This window comes from Miniopterus schreibersii (genome assembly GCF_964146895.1).
Source record: "Miniopterus schreibersii genome assembly, chromosome: 4".
Lineage (NCBI taxonomy): Eukaryota > Metazoa > Chordata > Mammalia > Chiroptera > Miniopteridae > Miniopterus > Miniopterus schreibersii.
This window is the reverse complement of record NC_138105.1, coordinates 42,913,366-42,939,063: the sequence shown is the minus strand read 5'-3', so window position 1 is coordinate 42,939,063 and position 25,698 is coordinate 42,913,366. Positions and strand designations below refer to the sequence as shown.

Here is a 25,698-nt window from a genome sequence, read left to right as displayed (position 1 = left end):
GTTGGAAGGATATCAGGATCTTAGTTTTATTGTTTTTTTATCCTCACCTGAGGATATATATTTTTTCCGTTCCTTTTCAGAGAGAGGATGGAAGGGAGAGAGAAACATTGATGTGAGAGAGACACATCGATTGGTTGCCTCCCACATGTACCCTGACTAGGACTGGGGTCGAGCCTGCAACTGAGATATGTGCCCCTGGCTGGAATCGAACCCGGGACCCTTCAGTCTGCAGGCTGATGCTCTAACCACTGAGCAAACCGGTTAGGGCAGGAGCTTAGTTTTAGATATAGTAGGTCTGTTAGTCATCCAATTAGAGATGTTAAATAAGCAGTTGGATACATATGAGTCTATTCCTCCAAGTATCCACCTGACATACTGTTTATGGACTGTAATTGTTTATTGTCCAGCTCTTTCCTCTAGAATTCAAGCTCCATTAGAACAGGAACTTTACCTGCTTTGTTCACTGCTATATCTCCAGTACCTAGAAGAATTCCTGGGGCATAGCAGCAGATGCTCAGTCAAACTTACTGGAAAGGTGACTGAAGAAGTGAATGTGGGAGTTACGTGTTCAGCACAACAATGTAGGTTGAGAGTGCAGCACAGTTAGGAAGCATCTGTTTGAAAGTGAAACTGCTTGACTGGCTGTTACTAGGGAGAGGTTTACAATAGGGACTGTGTAACAAACACTTCTCTGAAGAACTATGTAAAAATGAAGAGACACTTGCAAGGCTTCTGTAAACTTTATTTTATACTTATAGGCCACTGCCAATGCAGGGCCTTGGCTTTTGGCTCATTTCTACAGCTTTACTTGGAAAGATGTGGCGAAAGTAGAAACTGGAAATATTTCTACTAGCAAACCACGGTTACTTACCAGTCCATAAACAAAATGTCCATTGAAGCCTGTGTGGTTATTTTGAAAGCTATGACTTTCTGAACTTATAAAATGCATTCTTCATATGCAAGAGACAAAGCATCTTAAACAAAAAGACAGCTGTCTAAACACAATGGTGTGAGCTTATGGCTTACATTACGGGTATATATCAGTGCATGGGACGCACCAGCAGAGTAATGGAATTTGACAGCTAACACATAAAGGAGCCCTGCTCTGGGGTCAGCTGGAACCCGATATCATTTTATGTGTGACTGTGCTAAAATGTAGCCCAGCAAATACTAGCTGACTTATCATCAGGAATATGTTTGGTGAAGTCTGATATCAACATTAGACCACTTGTCAACCTTATCACCAAGTTGAGTTGAGGATTAGGACAATATAATACTTCAAAGTTTAAAGACTTTTGCTGTAGTACAGGAAAATATACAACCCCAAATACCGTTCTATCCAACCAAGCAAGCAAGCAACCAACCAAACAAAAGCCCTTTGTTAACCCATCACTTGTCCCCTTTCATGCTGTCTCCCATGTTCCACTTGTAATGGTGACAGTCACAAGCTTTATGAACGCATAGATTAAAACTGACTGAGGCCTACTGTTGCAATGAACAGCCACCTAGATTCCAGTCAGAGTGTGTGCTTTGGCACAACTACAGGGCATCATTAAGTTACATAAGTCCATACATATCATCACACACATGCATTTATCACACATACAAATACACACCATAGAGATAATAACAGAAAAATTGGCTAAAAGATATGTACAGTTGTATATATATATATATATTTGTCTATATACATATGGCAAAAGATTTGCTGCTATACTCACAGTCTGTAAACACTTGGAAAATGCCCATCAAAAGTCACTGTGGGCCCTTTGAAATGGTGACCATGTGAGTAGTGGGGGTGGGGAAGGTGTTTAAGTCCACAATGGAAACCAGGAGATGTGAAGAAACGTAGTTCATGATGGTTGTTGGGGGTAATTATATTTCACTGACATAATAAAGTCAGCCAGCCACTTTGAAATTGTGTTTCCTGTATGGAAAAGGGAATGACCAAAAAAAGCCTTTCTGCCAGTTAACATTTAAGACAAATCAAGGGAATATGAGGTGATATGTATACTATACACACACACACACGTACCTATATATGCACATACATACATATACATGTTACTATTACTAAAAAAACCTCAATGAAATTTCCAAATCTTCTAAAAATATTCAGTCTTATTCTCCTAGGTCTAAAGTCAGTGCTTTAGGCTTCTATGCACTGAACTGAAAGTCTTGGGTATAGTTAAATGACACGTACCTTTAACATTTGGTATATGATATTGATTTTACATAAAAAACATTAAAAAGAGATTGGACTTATGAAAAATAGAACTATTTGATTCAAGCATTATTTTTAAATTTAACATAAAAATGTGTTCAGGATCTCCTGTAATGAAACATCATTAAAAGAATAGGTTCTTAAAAATCCTTTGAATAGTAGCTATTAAACTGCTATGTGTGATCGTCAGTTTGTGCTTTAGTCCTGTATTTGTTGCAGCTTGAGAATTTATATTTAAAAAAACCCACAGTGACATGAGAAACATTAACCTAATTGTTCACCTAAATTCTGTTTTACTTTTTTTTTACAAAATAAACTCAAATAATTATCTTTAGGCTACTGTGCAGTTAAAAAGTACTGACACTAAATGACAGTTCAAATAAAGGGGACGTAAATCCATACTGTGTTAGGCCAAAAAAAGAAAAAAACAACTTAAAAAAAAATCTCTATTTTATAATCTCCAAACTTGCATGCTGACCAGTTCTCACTGAACATTTGACAGAATGGCCGTGAAAGCTAGTCATGCACTTGAAAACAGTTTTCGTGCAAAAGTAGTAAATATCCTTCTGGTTTCATTTAACAGTCTCCCTTTCCCCTGCCAACTCTCACCACTTTTTAGTGTTGAATATAACATACAGCATATGTAAATTAGATAAATTAAAGAAGTAAGATTCATTGAATTTGCAGGTATAAACCAGTCCACTCTCTGATGTTTTGTAAAGCATTTTCTGCAGGTGAGTCTGAGTCATGGGAGAAGAGACTTCTGGAGACATAGTTGCTGTATGATTTTTTCTCCCCAATGAGATCTGAAGGAATATTGATGAATGTTTCTTAAGATGTTTAGTTTATACTGTCCTTGTGGCTGCTCCTCTCTGTGTTGTGGTTGTTCTGCTCGTGGTTTTTCCACTGGATGCTAGTTCCATTCATGGGGACCGAGGTCATCAGACTTTTAGACTGGTAACAGCAGCAGCAGAGGCAAGACTGGGAGAAGGAACAGATGCTAAATGACATGAGCCTACCAGCTTGTTCCCAGCACAGCGCAGAAGCCTTGGGCCCCCACCAACAAGGGGTAAGTGTCCACATGCATTTGAGGACAGAATGCGAGCCTTAACAGTAATCTAGGGTATGGAGTCTGTAACCTCTAGGTAAAAGCTGAACTGTCCATTCTAGTGCAGAGAAATAGATCCCTTGTTTCTTGTTTAAATACTTTTCACCAAGTGAAAGAGGAAGGGAAGCAGTTTTGGTCAGAAAGCGAGTGCTCTATGACTTAGGGTGGTGGGTGTGAGGGGAACGGCTAGGAGGGGCCTGGCATTTCTTCAGTGAGCACCCCTGGTGTGGCTCTCTGCGTTGTGCACCTCATCTGGTGCTCACAGTCCTAGGTGGTAGATGCTATTTTCCTACCAAGTTGATGAAACTACCAAGTTTCATCTATTTGTGTGATTCTGCTTTTAGATTGTAAGTTCCACGAAGGCAGTCACTGTGTCTTTCTTGTCCACTCTACCCCAAATAATAATAAACTCATCCTGAGCACTTATTATTGTTTAAAGCACTTAGCATATATTAACCCATTGAATCCTACTTATGAGATAGATACCGTGATTATCTGATTTTACAGACCAGCTAACAAAAGCAACAGGAGGGGCACCACCCAGGCCTGGGTTTGCCAGTAAGTGCAGAGCTGTGATGTAAATCAAGACTGTTTGATTCCAGAGCCTGCACCCTTGACCTCTATGCTACTCTTCCTAATATGTACCATGAACTAACATCCTGGCTAGAGATAAGAGAATCCAGGTTGGATTAACTCTATGCTAAAATCATTCCAGGAACTGGAAAAATGACACATCTGTATGAGTGCATGGAGCTTCTGGAGGACATGGGTTGGCTAAGCTACAAGGAGGTTTAAGGAACAGAAGGAAACTGATTTCAAATGCAGCTACCTGAGCTCAGATTCCCAAAGTAATAAGCATTTCCTTTCCTTCAAGAGGCTGTTATTAAATATGCTACTAAGTAGCACTTAGCAAGAGCTTTCTTAATAATAGAGCTTATGTTTCGTTGAGACTGTTAAAGTCTAAAACAACATAGGGAAGGAATAGGTTTGATGTATTCTATGTGGCCTGAAGCTCACCATCTTTCTGGTTAACAGAATGTGATTTTCATTTCTTTACTGAAAAGGATAGCTGATGAAAGTAGTATTTATAACTGGAATTAGCCATGTTAATGGCTACTTAATATAGTTATTTGGTTGTTCTTAAAAAATACTTGCAAAACCATCTTACCTGAAAACAATTTTTAAATTTCTTGCTCACAAAATAGAGAGCTATTGGGTTTATACACGAATTCATAGTTGCCAAGTTAATACCGATGTAATCCATGAGCAGCAAGAAACTAGAGCAAAAGAAAATAGAGTAGAATAATTAGAACATAATGTTTTCAAAACTGCAAACTAGGATTTATCCTTAGAATAAGCATTTTTCTTGCCCAGAAGTCATTTCTCACAGGTAGCAGTCAGAATTTTTTTAAAGTCCTTGTTTAAATGGCAGTTTCAGTTCTGCAGAACATTTACCTGCCACTTGGTTAGCTCAGACTATTATTCACAGCCTCAGGAGGGGAGCAGCAAGATTACAGACATGGCTTGCACAAATTTTGGGATCAGTTATGGGCTATGTCAGCTAAAGAAAAAATAATCAACTTTGCAGTTTTAATTTTCAAGGCTAATGAGAATGTAGACTAGATAGTTTTGTAAAAGTATCATAAATGTGAAAATCAGAGAAACTCCAATTTCCTAATGGGTACCTAGGGCCATACCTAAGTAATTCACATCGGTTCTTGTCCGTCTCGTCATACACGGTTTTCTTCAAAATACGACTTAAATGAAGAGGGAACCAGCAAAGAGCAAAAATTACAACCAAGCAGAACACTGTTTTCGCCACCTCTCGACGCTAAAGGAAAGTGAGAAAAAAAGTACAGTAAATTCAGTGTTTTTCTGCTAGATAAAAGAACTATGTAACAAGGGAGCAGTAGAGAGCAGGGAAAGAATAGCTCACAGAGGAGCCACAACAGCCTGCCCCACAGTGCCTCTACCTCTTTAAGATTCAGAGCCCAACTTTATGATCAAGATTTGCTAAGGATTCTTTGGGGCAGCTGCCAGGAAGGATGGTGGGTTCAGGATGGTTAGTGGGACCAGCGCAGAGGTCCTATGGCAGGGAGAGGTGGGAACTGGCTGGAGTTGGGCCAACACTGTGGCTGAGTCTGGGTAGGTGTGTGGGGGGGACGGGGGGGCGAATCTATGGGGGAAAGCATTAGCTGAAAAGCCTCAATAACAGGTAACTGACTAGAATCAGTGATAACGTGACAGTCAAGGTGACTGCACCCACGTGATAAAGAGTGGACAAATCTGCAAACACATTTGGAAAACAAAACAGGAATAGGAAATAGAAAAGAAACAGGCAACAGGAATATGTTTTCTCCATTTCTTGATCTTGAAGAAAGCTAGCATTGGGATATTTTTGCTTTTAAAATTCTGCCTGGCCGGGCGTGGCTCAGTGCTCGAGCATCAACCTAGGATCCAGGCAATCGGGGTTCGATTCCCTCAGGGCACATGCCTGGGTTGCCGGCTGCAGCCGATCAATTGTTCTCTCATCATTGATATCTCTATCTCTCTCTCTCCCTCTCCTTTCCTCTCTCTGAAATCAATAAAAATATATTAAAAAAAAAATTCTTTTATTAATGATGTATTTCCCAAAGCTATATTGTTTGCAAACAGGGATGGGGGTAAAGGATTATCAGCAATGATGATTAGAAAACCTGGGACATGCTGACCCTGGACTGACTTCAGCTGAAGGTTTACATACTTTCAAGTCCTGCACAGGATCAGAAAAACATAGGTTAAGAATTATCAGCATCCAGGCCTTTGTGTGTGTTGTCCTTGAGTAGTATAGTGCATGCATTTAGAAGCCTGACTAGGAACATAAAATGCAGCTTGTCTGTAACTGGGATCAGTTAATGTCAAAATAAAACTGATTGAAAACAGGGTTTGGAAGGGAAATGCTGGTTCAACCCAAAGCATATAGCATGAAGTATAGAAAGCCTACAACAAACCCACATGATTAATAAAGTTGTTTAAAAAGGTTTGGGGGCAGTTATCACAGATTGCTACTCTTTGAACTCAAAGAACTGGGGTTCTTGAATCTTTTGGAGCTATTGGGCTAGCTGGGATATGCTTCAGAGAACGCATAAACTGAGCAATGATTGAGAGAAATAAAGGATTGCAATCTGCAGGAGTAGGGGATCATTTTAAAGGGTCATTTTGTGTACACAGATAGACAGTGTGTCCAGAAAAATAAAAAAAAGGAGGGTACTGGGGAAGAGGTTACTTCCTCTGAGCATATCCTCAAAGGGGATAGCCCTTTTAAAAGGTAACACTAATACACTGCCATGACAGTCTGCTGTTTGCCTACCCAATATCCAGCCTCCTCTTTTCTCTGCTATCAGTCAGATTCCTGGTTTTGTTATAGTAGTGTGGGAGCACTAATCATCTGCATGGCTGCCTGACAGTTCTACCGATCAGATTAAGTAGACGTTATGTGAGTTTTGTGTAAAGCTGCTTAAAAGTGGGGGATACTCCTTTGGTGCAGGCACACTCAAGTGATCTAAGTTCTTCCCCTTTTCTGCCTGGAAATCAGATATAAGGGTGGAGCTGAGCTGCTGTCTTATGACACTGAATGAAAGGTCAGCAAACAGCAGACACCTGCCTATGAGTCCTTTCACCACAGAACCAATGACATCTGAGCTTTTTGCTGTGGGAGAAAGATAACCTCCTCCGTGGTCTACTCAATGTTATTTTGGGTTTTCTGCTACAAGAACCCAAACACAATCCCTGACTGATAAGGTTGTTGTTAGTATAATGAAGAGAAATTTGAGAAACCATGAAACAAGTGAGACAGAGCCCAGCAGGCTATGAGTCAAAGGGTGCAGGGCCTTTCACTGAGCTAGCTCCCTCATAGTCCCCCTCAAAGGCCTTACAGCCAGGCTTGCTGTTCTGCTCTTAGAACCTGCTAGATCTTGAGTGTGACACAGGGGAGTGTCTACTGCATGAGGACCACGTCTTGGGTTCTCATTTCCATTTGGTGGAGTCAGCCCCTTAACCACCTGTATGCCTGCGTTGCCTGTTTCACAGCATGCTTGGAGGAATCAAATAGGAAAAGGGCCTGGAAGTGCTCTACGAAACCTTAAAAAATGCTATGTAAATGTGAAGCAGCATCATGTTATTATTGCTCCCAATCCCTATTTAATTATTTTAAGAGCAGATACCACTTATAGCTTAAACAGGCTCAATCATGGTGATACAAAAATCAACATTTAAGCCCTAGCTGGTTTGCTCAGTGATTAGAGTGTCGGCTTGTGGACCATAGGGTCCCAGGTTTGATCCCAGCCAAGGGCACGTGCCTCTGTTGCAGGCTTGGGCCCTGGTTGGGGTGAGAGTGGGAGGCAGCCACTTGATGCGTCTCTCTCACATCGATGTTTCTCTCTCTCTCCTCCCCTTCCACTCTCTCTGAAAAAGCTATGGGGAAAAAATGTCCTTGAGTGACGACTAAAACAAAAATTAAAAAAATCAACATGTTTCACATCTGGAGCACTTGAAATTTTCATGCTTGAACAAAGTCATACTAAAGTTTCTCAATATAATTTTCCTGTTAAATTTCAGTAGAAATAATAGCTACCATTGGTATGGCACGTTAGAGTTTTACAAAGTATGTGTGTGCACATTAATTCCTTTGATTCCCACTATACCATTGATTTATATGTTATTATGCCCAATTTACAGATAAGGAGCTGAAGCTCAGAAAAATCTGTACAATATTTGAAAAGAGCTGCTGCTGAAGAATGTTGCTTGTGTGTAATTATATAGTGCAGATTTACAGGCTCCGTCAACAACACATGTTAACTTTTGCTGTGGTTAGGTGTCCTTCTCTGTTGAGACTTAAAACTTATGCAGCCCTAGTTTTAGTCTTTAAATTAATATCTATGAACAGTTTCTGAGCACTTACTATGAGTTCGATTCTATTTTCCAGTTGTCTCCATGTTTATATTTTATTTCCACATCAAGACTGCAACAAAAATTAGGCACCTTACATGCATTAGGTAACCCTTGATGTATTATTATATATTTTTATGAGGAACTAGAAGCTCAGAAAGATTAAGCAAATCTCCCAATGTCACAGAGCCAGCAAGTATAGGACCCAGGTGTTGCCCTCTAAAGCTCACAGCTTTCTTTGTTCTGTTTGTTGCCCTGGAAGGACCAACAGCAGCTTCTATTGACCTATTCAAATTCATTCTAGAACTTTGGTCCCTCTAAAATTTGACCTGTTTTCATATATCCAATCCCATTTTCTGTAGTGTCTGTCACCTTTGATGTTCATGTTGCTGTAGTGAGGCTCATCTCCTTTGTCACTCCCCAGATGGGTGGCTGCCACGTCATGCTGGAACTAGGCTCCTGTGTCCCACCTGACACCCTCTGTCCTCTTCTTTCCCATCAAACCCATTTTGTTTCCATGAACAATCAATCCCCGCATCCACAAACAGTCTCTCCACAACTTGCTCTCATTTCCTCCTTGGCTTTCTATAGCATAGACTACTTTTACCACACCTTGTGGTTCTATTTTCTAGTTGTTCCCATGTTTGTATTTTATCTCCACAACAAGACGGCAAAGTCTGCTAGGGGAGAAAGTTATATGCTCCTTTTTGTCCCAGCACAGTTCTAATCCAAATTCACTAGATACACAAACATACTCTTGACAAAATCAATGAATAGTTCCTCTATTTGGGCCCGGCCTCCAGGCAGACTCCCTATTTCACAAAGGAAATTCCTAATACTATAAAGAAAATAAGACATACAGACAAACAAGACAGTTTTTTTTATTTTTAGGAAAGCAAGCTAAATCTGTGATATACAGTATTCGTAGGCCTTTTGTTGTCAAGGACAAAATAGTCTTGGCCAGATTTCATAATCTCATTATGTTTACCTGTTTAAGATGTTCACTGAGGGCAATTCTCAAGCTGCCATTCCTTCTGTTTAGCATCTCACAAGTCATGAGGGTGTAGAAGATTGCGGTGCACACCAAGGGCATGCAGAAATAGAAGCCGAATAGCCACCAGTCCTTTGCATTTTGGTAGAACTGTAAATGAAGAAAAGGGAGAGGGAAGGAGGGGGCTTTGTGACATAAATTAACTGGGCAGTGCCTCTGGGAGCTTCAAAATCTTCATCAAAATCTTCGTGTTTGCAGATATGTTTGTATATTCATCCTTCTGGTGTGGTAATGAGCTTGGGGATAGTGCTCAAAACACAATTAAAATGGCAACTCTAGAAATTATCCTGGCTTTATAAAGTAGCACATGAATAAACTGCATTTAAAAAAAAATTACCCTGACAAAGATACTTTTTATAAACTGAAGTTGGTTTTAATTATACAATGGAAGAGCCCTAATCAATAAAAAGAATTCCCCTTCTGAAGCTCACAAAACATGATTCTGAGACATACAGAATATATATTTATCTTTATTAGTGAGCCTCAAAATTTTGCTAGTGTCTGGTTTACTTTTGACTATTATGGTCGAAGTGTACTTAATGTGAATATCTTGTTTGGAAACAGGGAAGGTTATGAATGGCTTATCTGTGTAGTGCTGGTTATGGGAGTTAACCCTTTGGCTGGTATGCCTGCTATGTGACCTCGTAGCCAGCCAGTTTGAGCCATAAATAATCATTCCCCTTCTCGCTCTTTTTAATACTTACCACCTGGAAACTATCAAGACAGAGTACCTTATCTGACGGCATATTTAGCATTATCTCCCTGTGGGCAGAATTTGTAAATACCAGGACTATTCACTTTCATGTCTTTTTAAAGAAGAAAATTTAATACCCTATAAAGGTGGAAATTGGAAAATTACATCTGTATTCTTTCCCACTAAATTAATTATCAACTTGGGAAGAAGTGTTTTTCTTTTCCATATTCTGTTTTTTCAGACTGTTTATTTACTGTGGATAATGCAGCCTCCTGTAATACCTCGGTTCCCACAGTAAAAACTAGCCATGTTGCTCTGTGAAAAACTAGACAGTTTCTGAATATAGAAAGAGGCACAGTGGGATACAGTTATAGCATGTTTATTAAAGTAATCTATAAATGGTTCCTGAGGAAAAAGGTTCTGGGCAGAGGTTCCTAACTATTTTTATGCCATAGACCTCCTTGGAAGTCCGGGGAAAACTGTAATCCTTTTTGAGAATAATATTTTTACATGCATAAGATAAAATATGTACAATTACAGTGGAAACTAGTTACACAGAAACAGTATCAAAACAATAAAAATAAAATTCTGATATAGTAATACAGGTGGTTATTAACAAATTAAATGACAAATCTGATGGTGGTTCTAATAACTATCAGAATGTTGAATCAATGATGAGTGTAAATGACATTGTAAGATCATACAATGTTATATGATATGAAAATGTGTTATTTCTATTAGTGAAAAAAATATGTTACTGTTAAATACTGTTATAGTTTGTTGCCTATATTCATATTAGAAGGAAATGATACATTTCAGTTATTAATTAGTGGAAATAAACATATAATTTCTTTCCCATTCAAGTTTACAGACCCCTGGATTTTATCCTCAGGTTAAGTACAAACTCCCATTTTATGCAGATCTGTATACAAATATTTCCCTAACCACATCACACTGTTAGAAAGATTTCTGTACTGAACTTAAAAAAACCCAAAAACCCCCAGAAAATTCAGAAGGACTCTCTTTTTGTTTAAGTGCAACACAAACAGTCATTTAAGTACCCTCTTCAATTTGTACCCCCTTCCTCCAGGTGCATTGCTGGTGTGAAGGCCCCAAATGCAGCTGCAGAGGGTTTGGAAGCTGACCCCTGAGGGGACTGGATGGAGTCCCCTGACCCCTCCATGGCAGAGGCCTGTAGAGAAAGGGGTCACAAATTCCTTTTGAACTGATGTCATCAGCAAGGGTATAGAGGGGCCTCCCTCCAGTCTGTTAGAGCAAAGTTGAGGAGGAAAGTGTGGAACAAAGAGTAGGAATAAAATTAGGAAAAACAACAAAAAGGGAGGAGAAAGAGAATCCCAAATTACAAAAAATGATCAGTTCAAACTCATACCCTTTACTGCAACCCGCTAGGTTTTCCCACCTGAAGGGTAGCTACCCTTGCTTGACCACTCTATAAGGAGATTCAGTCATTACAAACTATCCCATTTCATTTTGTCTAGTTCTAGTGATTAGTAAACTCCTTCTTAATGCTGAGCCTCTTCTCTCTGACATTTTATTCAGAAATATTTAGATTGCTTATTTACACTGCCCAATTTCTGATAACCTCCTACTCACTACTTTGTTTTTCACTGTGGAGATTGGACTTAATAAAAAAGTCAGTAGCTATACAGACCTTAATTTTAAGGTTGCCAGTTTGGCAGCTTTCATGAGTACCTTTAATTTTAAAATCAGAATGTCCAGGCAGGATAACTGGGCAGCTGTAAAACCACAAATTTTGTGAATTTTCCAAGTAAGGAAAACGTACTTTGAGATGTCTGTAAGTGATTAAATGTGGAATCTGAGCTGCATGAAACTTACATCAAAGCACTAAATTACGCTGATTTAAGAGAAATAGTATCCTTTTGGTTTTCCTCCTGAGTCCACCTTTGACTAGTTTTGCAAAGGTAATATGCATTTTAAGTATGTTTCCCAAAACACTCATGTGATTAAGCTTTTCAGAGAAACATTAATGTGACCAGGTGTACTAAGCAACAACAACTGAATTTATTAAACTGGACACTTTTTAAAGAGTTCTTCAAATTTTATTATCTGTACATGTAAGTATGACTTCCTACTTTGAGCTAGTAAATCTATCTTTAAAAAAATGTGAGTAACATATATTTCCCCAAGTAACATAAAATAAGCGTCAGCATGTCTGTCAGATGGAAGTTGCACTGTATGCCTTATTATAAAAACAAATAGCACTTTTTACATATAATCTCTCTTTCCTAGCAAACGTATTTCAGAATTCTGAGTTGTTTGAACAAAAGTTGTGTCTACAGTTGTGCTACAAGAGTAAAAACAAAATAGTTGTTCTATTCAAGAAGCTAAGCCCTGGTTTAACATCTATTTCTAATGCAACTGAAGAATATTTGACTGAACTAAGAGTAAACCACACTGGGCACTGCAAAGATATCAAGTCTTGGTGATGGTAAAGTAAAAATGAAGACCCCCCCCCCCCCAGCGAATTCCCTTTAAACAATTTGTACCTCCATGAACTCCGATGTGGCATTGAGCATACAGGTTTTGTGCTGTTCACCCTTGTACTCAAAGGGCACCATGACGAAGCCAATTGCTTCAGGGATGGCCAGGATAAAAGAAAGGACCCAGATGGAGACAATCTCAATGGCGGTGATCAAGGGAATCCCAATTCCCTGAACACGACTCCAGGAAGCAACAGCTCTGTACCTGAAAAAAATGGGGCAATGGAACCAAGTTGTTAGGAATTTAAATTATTTCAATTAAAAAAAATTATAAATGCTGGAAGGCTCCTTCCCTGGCCAGTGAACAACCATTGGCCTTTTAGGAACCTTCTGTGAGTCGTGTAAAAAACAAGTGAGGCCATTAAAAGTTCCACCCATTTGGAAATCAGTTGCCTGGCAGGTCTGAGTCTGAGCTCTTTGGCATCTAGCAGAGCCTTGTGAGAGTGTGGAATGTGGCAGCATCAGATAGGTGTGTCTATTTTTTTTTTTAATCCTCACCTGAGGATATGTTTTTATTGACTTTAGAGAGAGAGGAAGGGTGAGGGAAAGAGAGAAAGAGAGAGATCAGTTGCCTCCCTTACATACCCTGACCAGGGATTGAACCATAATCTGGGTATGTGCCCTGACTGGGAATCAAACCTGTGACTTTTGGTGTGTGGAATGATGCTCCAACCAAGTGAGCCACACTGGCCAGGGCAGTGTGTCTATGTTTTTTAAGCTGGGGGAAAATTGGAAGATGGAAGAGGTTGTGAAAAGTGCTGGTTACTTGTTATGGTAATATCTTACTCCTCTTTATATATTACAAAAAGAAACCCAAAACAACTTGAAATCTTATTTATGAAGTGGAGCTAGATATCCTTAACTGAATAGTGACCATAAATTGTCCATCATTTTCTCTCTTCTTTTACTCTCAAAATATGGTCACAGTGGGCTTGTACCAGGTGGCAGTTTTAGTAAAAAGTATTTCTGGTAAATATCAAAGAATGACTATATCACTCCCATTATGATCCTGAGCTAGAGTATGTAAAGATGACTTAAAGATACCTTGATTTCTAATCTGTAAGATTTACAGTCTAATGGAAAAGAATGATTCTTACAGAAGTATAGAATATAAATGTAACTGAACATTTATGTCAATTGAAAAACAAATCGGCACCAAGAAATTGTGTTTATCTTTTTTTACTTTAGTATTTTTGTGATAATCATTACATTTAAATGTTAAGTCTAAAGAAAGTTTGGTTTCAGAAACTCTACGGTCTTTGATCTGATGTGATGGTCTGGTGCTAACTACTTTTAGACTTAGTATTAAGAAGGGACCTGTGAGGTAGTATGGTATTTTTGTGGCTTCATTCTTGAAATTTTTGTTGCTGTTGTAATGGAAAGGAAACATTCTCCTTTTATAGCTTCATTAGATAGTGCCAGAAGAAGGCTGTAAAACACATCAAGGCATTGGAGACAGGTACACATGGGTTCGCAGGACATTCAACTTAATGTGGAAGATCAGTCAGTAAGGCCAAGGCAACCTACAAGCTACCCATATCCACCGAGATGAGTCCCATCATTTATATTCAGTGTTCTGTCTCAGTACATTTTCAAGGTATACCTGTGAAAACGCAGTTTCTAGGAATGATGCTGTCTTGTCTTTCACTGTAGATTAGAACCTATAGTTTTGGTATGCACCAGGATGCCACATGACATATATACAGCACAATTTTCTGGAGAAATGTTTCGCAAAAGATTTTTCGGGTAAATAAGATTGGTGTACAGTACAATTTCTAAAAAATCCAGATTAGTTCAGAATGGAATAAAATACGGCTATGCAAACAGACCAAGAAAATCCTTTTACGATATGGCCAAGATTGCATTTTTAAACTTACGGTTATTTCCAGTGGGATAAAGGCTGCTATTTATTTTGCTTCCCGTTTCTGTTTACTTTTCTTTGTTGCCTTGTTAGACTGGTAGCCTGATGTTCAGTAAAAGCTAAAAGGAATGGAGACTGAATGTCTATATCCTGAGGCTGTCAATGAGTTATATCTATTTCTTCTCCCTTCCTCTCAGACCAGTTATCAGGAAAGGTGATTCAAGTAAAATACATTATCTCTTAAGGGAATAAGAAAACCAGATGTCTTAGGCAGGATTGGAGGTAGAAGGTGGTTAAATGTGGTCAACATGTTCTTGTATGAATATATTCACAGACCAGCTTCAGTTTATACTGTGCCATAAGTTCCCAGAACATTACATGTCTATAATCCAATGTAATGTAAACATTTAAAAATAAATAGAAGTAATTTTTAGTGTCTAGTTTAGTAAATTATTCATAATCAGCTTGTTCCTTCATTAACACACATGACTGAGAACCAGAATATTTTCCATTTGTCATCATAGTGGTCTTGATAAAATCTTTATGAAATGAGAAAACAACCATGAGAGCAATTAGAAACAATTGTGATGATGGAGGTGGGGAAAGTTGTGGAAAATAAGAAATACTGGGATCCAAGGTGGTGGCAAAGTAGGTAGATGTTACATTCAACTCCTCCTAGGACCAAACTGGAATTACTAAAATATATAACAATTAACCTGAATAACCAACTGAAGGCTAGCTTAAGAGAAGTGTTACAACCAAGGATTTTACAGAAGAAGCCACATTGAGACTGGTAGGAAGGGCAGAGATGTGAAAAGGGTTGGCCTTGCTCTAAGGGGCAGCGGCTGAGATTTCAGAGGTATATCTCAGCTGCAAAGTTTCCCCTGAGGACCGTGGGGGTTTCGGCCCCAAGCTGGGCTCCCCAGACCAGAGCACAGACCCAGGAAGAGGTGCCAACATAACATCTGGCTATGAAAATCAGTGGGGATTCTGTCCACCAGGGAGACATGAGAGTCTGCTAGAGACACAGGTGGCCTCTTAAAGGGCCAATGCACAAAATCTCGTTCCCAGCCACTGACCCTGGGCTCTGGCAGAGGGAGGACAGATTGGACTAGAGTTTCATAAAGAGAGATGGGTTTGTGGCTCTGGGGAGAGAGCTGAAGGGACAGCTGCCAGGATCCCTGTGCTGAGTCCCTCTCTGACACCCCAGATGCCTTCCTACTTGGGTGGAGCATTCCCCTCCATACATATTAGCCTGGGGCAATGCAATAGCCCCACCCTCTGGACTCCCTGTTGAACCGCCTGTGGAGCTTATGCTTTGCTTAGGAGTCATCTGCCTGGGTTGGGGTGTAGAGGTCTGGGTAGACTAAGTGACTGAGTTGGTTGGCTCTGGGATTGGGGCCACTCCCCTACCTTCTCCCAAGCCTGACCAGCATTTCTCCTTCATGGGAGATCCACTAGCCCATATTCTCTACTCACAAAAGCCCTCCACACACCCAGTGGCCAGCCTCAGACAACACAATAGTGGGATCCAATTAGCATCACAAGAAGCATATCCAAAGGGAGATCTTGGCAGGCACCAGACCCTGCTGAGGAGAATTTCACTTTATGTGTCAGCACCTGCACAGCAGCTTGCATACCATGGTAGGGACTGACCCAGTCAGCCAGCCTGAGGGTCGACTCCATGCATGAATGAGTCAATAGCAATCAAGCCTCAATTACAATAGGTGGACCCACATAACTCACACAAGGGACATTCTTGGAGCACCAAGTTTAGGTGATCAAGGAGACTGTGCCAACAGGTCCCACGAAACAATATATAGATGATGTATTATAGAATTGTATAACTGAAACCTATATAATTTTATTTACCAATGTCATCCCAATAAATTCCATATAAATAAATAAAATTTAAAAATATACTGGATGTTCCCAAAGTGATTTCTTTTGAAATATAACAACACAGCACATATCTGCACAAATAGGTTCTCCTTACTACAAGTGATTATAAACAGCCTTCAATCTAGTCAGTGTGTGTGTGTGTGTGTGTGTGTGTGTGTATATATGTAGATAGATAGATAGATAGATAGATAGATATAACCTCTTCACTCATTGTAGAAAATCTGCAAGTGTAGATCCAACCACCAATAACTGATATTCTAGAAATAATCCCTCCTCTTTGAAATGCTTTCTATTCTTGGCTTCCCCCCCCTTCTCCTGCCTTACAGGCTACTCCTCACTTCCTTAGCTGGATCCTGCATACTCCTTAGTGATCCCATCCAGTCTCATGGCTGTCGCATCATTTAAACTATCTATATGCTGATAAATAATTCTAAAATTTATAACTCCACCATAGGACCTCAGCTCTAACTCTAGACTTGAGATCTTTACTCAGACATCTAATAGGCATTTAAACTCACCCAAACCTGACTCCTGTCTTCCTCCTTATCGCCCAGTCAGCCCTCTTTTCAATCTTTACCATCTCAGGCCAAAACTCTGAAGTCAGCCTTCACTCCTCTTTTTCTCTTCCACCAAACAACCAAGTATTTAGCAAACCTTGCAACCTCTTCCTTCATGATATATCCAATGCAACCGCTTCTCACCATCTCGCCTGGATTACTGCAGTAGCCTCCTAACTGGTTTCCCTGCATCCACTTTGCCATACTGCAGTCTACCCTGAACACAGAAACCAGAGTGAGCCTGCTAAGACATCAGTCAATCATGTCACCCCTGTGCGCAAATCCCACAGTGGTTTCCCACCCACAGGAGTACCTCCCAGTATCCTCAGAGCTGCTGCTTCCCATCCCTTCACTCGGTCTTCACTCCACTGTGCCTTTTCACAGAGGCCTTCCCTGAACACCCTGTTAAAATTGCCAGCTTCCCCTCTAAATTAACTCTTGTCCTTCTAACCCTAATTTATTTTTCTCCATAACTCTTGCTACCATGTGACCAATCAAATATTTTATTTATGTATTTTGTTTATTGTCTGTGCCCACCCATACCTTTAGAATAGAAGCTCCATAGTGTAGACATTTCATGTGTTGGTCACAATACTTAGAACAATGGGTGCCGATTAAGTATTTCTTGAATTAAACGTCTTTGTTTCCTTACCATGCATATGTCTTTAATGGCCAAAGTCAATAGCACACTAAATTCTGAATATTTTCTTATTTTTCAAGCTAGCCCTGAATTAGATAACAGATAAAGAGCCAATATCTTTAGAATTTTAGAATCAAATAATTAAAAAACCAGCAGGGACCTTTGGGCTGACCTTTCTTCCCTTTGTGTTCCAGTTAGGAGCCTGAGGACTGGTGTGTTACCGTGTCCTCTGCCTGGTCTCCAGTGAATTTTGTACCCTGTCATGTGATAGGCCAAAATAAAATGATAAATTACAGGTCTTATTTATGTAACGTTGTTTGTTACTGTATATAGGGTGGGGCAAAAGTAGGTGAAGAGTTGTTTGTATAGAAAAAATACAATAATTAATAAATAATAATATAAGAATAAACTCTGTTTCACATATTCACAACTGTAAACCTACTTTTGCCCCCACCCTGTATTTCTATAAGTAGATTTTTATATATTTTCAAGGACCAAGGTAATTAATGCATGTTTTGAATCTTTATGGTATGGTCTGAGATAGTCATTAAATATAAAAATGTTTATTATTGAATGTACTTTTAAACAGTATAAGAAACAAATTCAAAATATACTACTTCAACAAAATATTTTATTTCCTCTTATTCTTTGTCCATTTCTACTCTCATAAGCATAGTTTGAATATAAAAATCATACTGGTTACAATTTTATTTTTAGCTTTATTTATATTCCATTATAAAAATACTCTGTTTCTACAGAGGCATGGCATTTATTAATTTAATAGCTACCCAGTATAATAAGATGTTGATACAATTTACTTAAACCTTTCTCCTATATTCATATTTCTAGTCTTTGAAGGTTGTGAACAACACACCTATAAATATGTTTTTTTTCCTCTTTTTGAATGATTTTCCAGAATTAATTTTCTTGAGTGGGTAGGATGACTGAATTAAAGAAACAGAAAGGTAAATGAAGTACCTTAAAAAAGCCTTCCTATCAAGTGCCTATCAATGCTTGCCTACATTATAATTTATTATTTTTCCTTCAATTTTGCCACTTTCATAAGGTAAAGTAGCACTTCTGTCTTAACGTCTGCACATGTTTAACAGCAAACCTGACTTATGATTTATGTCTCATGTGATAGACAACCCAGTTGCCATAGAGAGGTTTGGAGGCAAAATACTAGCAGGGAAAGTTTTAAAGAGAAACATGATGCGGTGGATTAAAGGAATAGCTGCCCATGGACACAGACAATAGTGTGGTGATGGCCAAAGGGAAGGCGGGGGGCGGGAGCTGGGTGGAGGTGGGTAATGGGAAGGAAAATGGGGAGGAAAATGGGGACATCTGCCACAGTGTCAAGAAAAATAAAGTTTAAAAAATGATTTGAGAAAACATTTAAAAAAAGATAGCTGCAAATACTTTGACACTTTTTCAACTAAGCCCTTCAACTTGGATGCAGCTGAAACAGTGCTTTGCCAGTTTCAGGCCTGGCCTCTAAGTAGAGCAGCAGGTTCCCACTGGAGCCCTGAGTCTGCTGGACAGAATGTGTTGAGGGGCCCAAAGCTACATGGAGAAGGAGATGGGCTCCACTGAGCTCAGACTTACAGCTGTTCTTGCCAAGGGGCCAGACATGTGAGTCTTGGACCTATGAGACGCTTAGCTGCCAGCTGAAGTCCACCAAGAGACCCCAGTCAAAGTAACAAGGATGAGAAGAATTGTCCAAATTCTTGCCCCATAACATGGTGAGATAAAAATAAAACGGTGGTTCTTTTAATCCACTGTTTTGGGTTAGTTGGTTTATCAAAGAAAAATAAACTAGCGAAATTAACCAGTTGCCTAACTTTGACATTAGAACAGAACCCAAAATGAGAGCCTGAGTTGCCCTACAGCCAGTGTTGGACTTTGTCTCTGTTCAGTCCTCACGTTCTGTCTTCTGGCTCGGCCGTGTTTCCCATGCTTTCACTATTGTCCTGCAGCAAAGGAAAACCATAACAGCAGGAGAATGCGGAGAAACCAAGTCCGTGTCTAAATACAAAGGAGGGTTTCCAGAAAATCTTCTCCATGCTTCTTAAATTAGGATGAACTTTTGAGAATATCACAGAGGCCACTGAGCAATTATTTGAAATGATGGGATGAAGAACTGACACCGACTTTTGAGTTTGAGGCCTATCAAAGTTGCCTTATTAATAGATCTTTGCAACTTTTTCAGGTATCTAATTATACATCATTCTGGAGTAGCTGTCAAAAGAGTTTTATCTTTTTACAGCCTCCTTCCCCAGGCAACTTTTAACTGCAAGTTGAATCTGTACCCAGACCCTTTTACTGGTCTGACCCCCGTCATCTCCCACTTTAAACACGACTCTTAACTACAAAGAACAGCACTGAATTCTCCTCCCCCATTCCTGCTCTCTCTTTTCCCACCAAACTCAAAGTAACATATAAAACTTGTCACTTGCCCTGGCAGGGTAGCTCAGTTGGTTAGAGCTTTGTCCCAATATGCCATGGTTACTGGTTTGGTCCTCTGACAGGGCACATACAAGAATCAACCAAGGAATGTAAGTAGAACAGCAAGTTGAGGTTCTCTCTCTCTCTCTCTCTCTCTATTTTTTTTTTTTTTAAAAGTAGTTTTTAAAAGTCACTTATGGCATGTAAGAATATTTTAATTATTGATAATGGTTGATTATTCATATTTTGCTGGGAAAATATATTCACTTTAGGAATATACTTATAGAATTATACTTTCAGAAGTATACTGCCTTAGCACTTAAAAAATTATTTCACTGATAAAGCTGAATTAGGGATCAAAATTTGTTTCTAAATTTCCTGTCTTTTTCTGAAATTCCCACTTTACCTTTTTCTTAAGTGACTCTGGATATAAAATACAAATAAATAAGAGTTCAGTTTGAGGAAGAACTAGGGAAAAGGTTAAACTGAGACAAGTCTAGAGTGGAAATGAGCAAGAAAACTCATCAATTTTGGTACAAGCCAAAAAATCTCTTCTTGACCTTATCCATATTGAAAGCTGATAGGACTTTTCTTTGATCCTGTAACATTCTGTATTCATTGAGCAATCAATGAAATAATAAAGAAACTGTATAGAACTTGGATGTACAGTTACTCTTATATTTCCCCCCTGAAACAACTCTGAAATGAAAGACAACTATAATATTTTTTAAAAATATAAAAAAGTCATGAAAAGTCTTTCTGAGCCATAATTTGACTCAGCTCATACAATGATAGTATGGATTCCCAAGTTGCAAATTGTTTTGTAACAGGTTCCAATTTTTCTCTTTTTACTCCTTGTTTTAGTAAGAAAATAAAAAGAAAGATTTTCATATTTTTAGTAGAATACAATGCAACCAAATCAAGAGTCAAAGCAAAGGTATCGTATCTTCAAGAACTAAATGTGAATGATTCACTCTCTAGTGTGAAAGATTTCGAAACAGAAATGTCAAAATAGATTCCCTACAGCAGGTCCCAACGCTCAGAGTCAATACCAAATAAAATGTAAAAATAATGAAGAAAGGACCCGAGGAACAGAGAATGATGAGTTTATTACCAAGAAAAAAGTTCCTGGATTAAAAATTCCTGGGAGTGGTATTTTAAAATGGTTTGTCTCCTTGACCTAAAACTGAGACCGAGTCTTAATAAAATGTAGGGTGTCCCAAAAAAAATGTATGCACACTTTGAATAATTATTAATTCCAATGGGTTAAATATGAAAATAAAGAAACATCAAATGAGCTATCAGTTGATGTTAAGTGTGTATAGACTTTTTGGGGACACCCTGTAGATGCCTGAATTATTTTTCTTTCTTTTATTAAAAACCAAGAACATTTCAGTTGATATGGAACTGATAATTTGTGAGTGAACGTTTAGCTGACTTTTCTCCATGTGTGGGGGTGGTACAGGTGAGGCGAACCTGTACCAGAAATGGGAATCTATGACCTAAATCCCTCTACCCTCCCTCCCCTACCATCACCTCCCCCAGTCACCCCCCCATCCCACACAGGTAGTTTCAACAGGGGAGACTAAGCTTTGCAAATGGTCCTCTGAGAGTCTCCCAAAGATGAAAGAGGGGGCAGAACAATGTGAGCTAGAGAATGAACGGGTTTTTTTTTGATGATTTAGGAATCCCATTGTCTGAATACCTCCATCATGTATTTTATTCTCACTTGTTCCCAAGTCTATGTCTTCACAACCATGAAAGCTCAAGGACAGCAGCTACATCTTGTCATGTCTGTTCCTTATACCCTTCCTGCTCAAGTCTCTCTGTTGAACTAAATTATGAATTATACTACTCAATTTAGGGATAACTTATTATATAGCTTATCACTGAAGAATAAGTGCCTTAAAATATTTTTTATCATGAAAAATTTATTGAATAGATTTATATGAAATATATAAAGGGACCACTATACCATACCACATAACACTATAAACTAGACTCTAAATTTTGTAATAAAAAATGTATTACAGGAATGAAAAGCTGCCTATATTTCTTATCATATCAAGCAAATTTGTTCCTCTCTTTTGGTTTTTCTTTTCATCAATGCCTCTCTCCTCAAAGGATGGTTGGACTTAAAGAAGATTCTGTTGTTTATAGGAGCCAAGCATCCTCCTTGTCTTTTTCTCCTTTCTCAGTCTTGTTTGTCATAAGCTATTCTGCTCTGTCTTTGGCTTGGGTTAGATATTTCCTCAGTGGTGCAGTTTGCTTTTAGAATGCTGAATAACTCCTACAATTCATTGTCATCCTGGTTTTTACCTAAACTTTGGGACGAAGTTTAATTAATTTTTTAAAATAATATATCTTAAATTTTGATGGCGCTTTTTAAAAATATGTTTTTATTAATTTTTTTTTAGAGAAAGAGGAAGGGAGAGGGAGAGAGAGATAGAAACATCGATGATGAGAGACACATTAATCGGCTGCCTCCTGCATGCCCCCTACTGGGGGTGGAGCCCGCAGCCTGCACATGTGCCTTGACTGGGAATTGAATAGATGACCTCTTGGTTCATGGGTCGATGCTTAACCACTGAGCCACACTGGCTGGACTTGATGATGCTTTTGTAGACAAAACAGTAGGGATGGAAATAACTCTGGGCTGGAAACTTACATGTATTTCTCCGTTCACACAGGCCTCTGTGTTCCTGCCTATGTGCTTGTATGTGCTTGTATTTTAGAGCTGTCTGGCTAGAGAATATTAGGGTTAATATATGTTAAAGGTCATAGGAATGAGCTGTGCAAATGAAGAAAATTAAATGTATAGAATGGCCTAAAGTATATAATGAAAATGGGTAACAGATAATAGAAGTAAATGAACTTAGAAAATTTTTTCAGCTCATAGGAGAACATTAAAAAATCCCATCAGTCTATCCCTAGACATTACTACTAATATTTATCATATTTATTTCAAGTAATTTTATATTCACATACCTATACATATAAATTATATTTGACAACCTTATCCATTTCTCTAACATGAAGTAATAAGGTTGCTTTCAACTTTTGTTGTAAATAATCTTGTAAAGAACATCTTTGTGCATGAATTCCCTGTTTCCTTAAAATTAATCCTAAAAATTGTAATTACTAAGTCAGAAGGTAAAACCTTTAGCAGGATTTTGTTTTCTAGAAGAACTGTTCAAATCTTTACTCCTGCCAGATATTCAGAAACATGCTTTTTAATGAGAATTTCTTTGTTGCCAGAAGGGTATATAATTGAATATAATTGGCAAAATGCTCTAGATGCAAACTGCCTAAGCCAAAGATGGCTAATAATCAGCAAATGTGAAAAGCAGTTCTAAACAGTAGAGCAAGACTGTTAATATTTTCATTCACTTGAAACTAACAGCTGTCCTGGGCACAAACTCTCAAGGCTTCTTGACTTCCTTTCTTGTGACCAAAATGCTTTTCTAAATCCAACAAGAGAGGAAAGGGAAAGAACCACCTTACCTGTCAACGCTGAGAGCACAGAGATTGAGGACAGTGATCCCCACTGAAGACTTCTGCAAAAAGGGGAACAGCTTGCACAGAAATATGCCAAAGTCATTGTGATCAAAAGGCCAGCGCCCAGCCAGCAGCTGAAAAAAAAGGAGACACAGTAGTAAGAAATGGCAGGGCTGGCATGGAACTCATGGACACATACTCCTAATTATCTTCTGGACTTCTAAATTTTATTATTCATTATGCTTTCCAGCTAGCATGGTGATAATAGAGTAGTATTCTTATTTTCATATTTTAAAGCCTCAGCAATCTGGAAAGGTATGGAAAATGATAAATATAATAACAGAAGAGATAAACCTTTGATCTTATATGAAGTAGTCATAGCAACTACTTTTTAAAGAGTAGCAAAAGTGTGGGGCTTGGGTGACAGCTTAACAGAGAAGCAGGTAGTCATCTCTTATCAGTTCTTGCTAAACCAGGAGTAAAGCAAATCATTTTCAGCTAGTGGCATTAGAAGATTATATTGTCTCCTGACAAGCAGCCAGAGTTCTGAATGCGAGGTTATGCAGAATACTGGGAAAATGAAGTGGTTTAGGATGTACTGACTTTGTTAGCTGGTCAATACCTAATGCCATGTGGAACTTACCTTTTCCTCTGTGCTTAAGCTACTGATTGCTTCAGTAGCTGTGTCATAAGTGACTTTTCTTTATTTAGGCTCAAACGTGTCTTTATCATACAGAAAAATGTGGATTCTGTGATCTGTTTGTAGCATTTGCAGAAAATCTATTTTTTCATGTTGACAATTTGAAATCTTTTTTGGTAGGAAAGGATGGACACCCTCTAGTGGCTGTGGTAAGTAGCAAGAGCATAAAGTCCTGTAAATGACTGATACTCATCTGATTCGGTACTGTACTAGGAGCAGAATAGTTCAGCTGCCTAAAGGGGGAAAGGAGGTCTCTGTTGAATACATGATGCCTTTTCAAGAGTAAGAATAGTGTTGATTTCTAAATTTTGCTTAGTGACTCAGAATTTAAACTTACTGCACTCAATAGGAAACATTATCCTACTAACTAGACAAATATGTCTTTTTTTCTTTTTCTTGCAAAGTACCTATTGCCATAGTAACTCTAAGATGAGCTTCGTATTTCTGTTCTGCCATTTCTAAAACATTATGTGAGGTTTAATTTCATGGTCAATGTGATCATTAATGTGGATCCATGGAGAAAGAAGGTGGGAAACCAGTATCCCATAGATAAGAACCTATGTATTTAGAGAATTTAGTGACAAAGGCTCTCTAAAATTCTGTTTTTGTAGCTGAGACCCTATATATGACTTTTCAGAAGTTATATTTAGTTTTCTAACATATTTCTCTTTCTTCTGAATGGTTTTCTAAAAGGACCTGTGCCTTCAACCCATTCCTGCCTCTGGTCTCTTCTTCCTCTGATTCTAACTAGTCTTGGTTGGTGTCTTCTCAGAATTTCTACAAAAACTTTTATCCAAGGACAACTGGTGGGCTTTTCATAAAAACACTGCCCTAAACTCTGACAGTTTTCATGAAGCTAACAGTTATACCATTGCTGATTGCTGGTTATTAATGCTTGATGCCAGTAAAGACAAAACATTATTTCTGGGATGAACCATCCCCTACAAAGAAAAGAAAACCAGAAAACTACTTTTTATAGAATGAGAGTTTAGCATTTTATCCCAGAATTGTAATTCTCCTTTAAAGACTACAGAGATGTAATTAAACTGCGTAAGGGCTGTTATAGGATATGCTTTGGAATTGTTGAAATGTTATTATTGGTTCATTCTTAGAGGCAGAGGATTCTGAAATCCACCTGGATGGATTTCCCAATTCAAGCATCCAACAATGAGAGAAAAGAAAAGTATGTTTCTTGCTTACCCAGGGAGACTCTGAAGTCCTGTGAAGGTCTAAGTGACAAGTGCCAAGAAAAATGATCCAGAAAAACCCACAACTGAGTGTGCATTGTTTTGGGCCCTTCCTATCCCAACTGAGATTTTTCCTTTTTCAGACTTGTTTAAACTTTTAACTAGGGTTATGTGTAAAGAAAGGAGTGAAGGGAAAGATATCTTGGTATTGGTGGGCACTGAAATGATCATAGAATTGTCTTTCTTTGACACAAATAGGTGTTTTGTTATTTTTCTTTTCCCCAGGAGTGAGCATTGATTTTTTGGGGGGAAGTAGAGACAAAGGGGAATAAAAGAAATCATCGGAGGAAAATTTTAGGTACAAGCACAGCATAGACTTCTCC

At 38.6% G+C, this 25,698-nt stretch overlaps 1 protein-coding gene across 1 annotated transcript in view; it reads right to left on the bottom strand.

Moving 5' to 3' along the window:
* Nucleotides 1-725: 725 nt before the first annotated feature.
* The window catches only part of EDNRA (endothelin receptor type A), a 50,259-nt gene continuing 25,286 nt past the window's right edge, over nt 726-25,698 (bottom strand). The window contains exons 3-8 of the mRNA XM_081136672.1: nt 23,435-23,562; nt 12,532-12,730; nt 9,247-9,399; nt 5,030-5,163; nt 4,501-4,609; nt 726-3,205 (exon numbers count right to left, since the gene is read on the bottom strand). Of these exons, the coding sequence (XP_080992798.1) occupies nt 3,065-3,205; nt 4,501-4,609; nt 5,030-5,163; nt 9,247-9,399; nt 12,532-12,730; nt 23,435-23,562 (864 nt within the window). The 3' untranslated portion in view covers nt 726-3,064. The remainder of the gene's footprint in view (nt 3,206-4,500; nt 4,610-5,029; nt 5,164-9,246; nt 9,400-12,531; nt 12,731-23,434; nt 23,563-25,698) is intronic.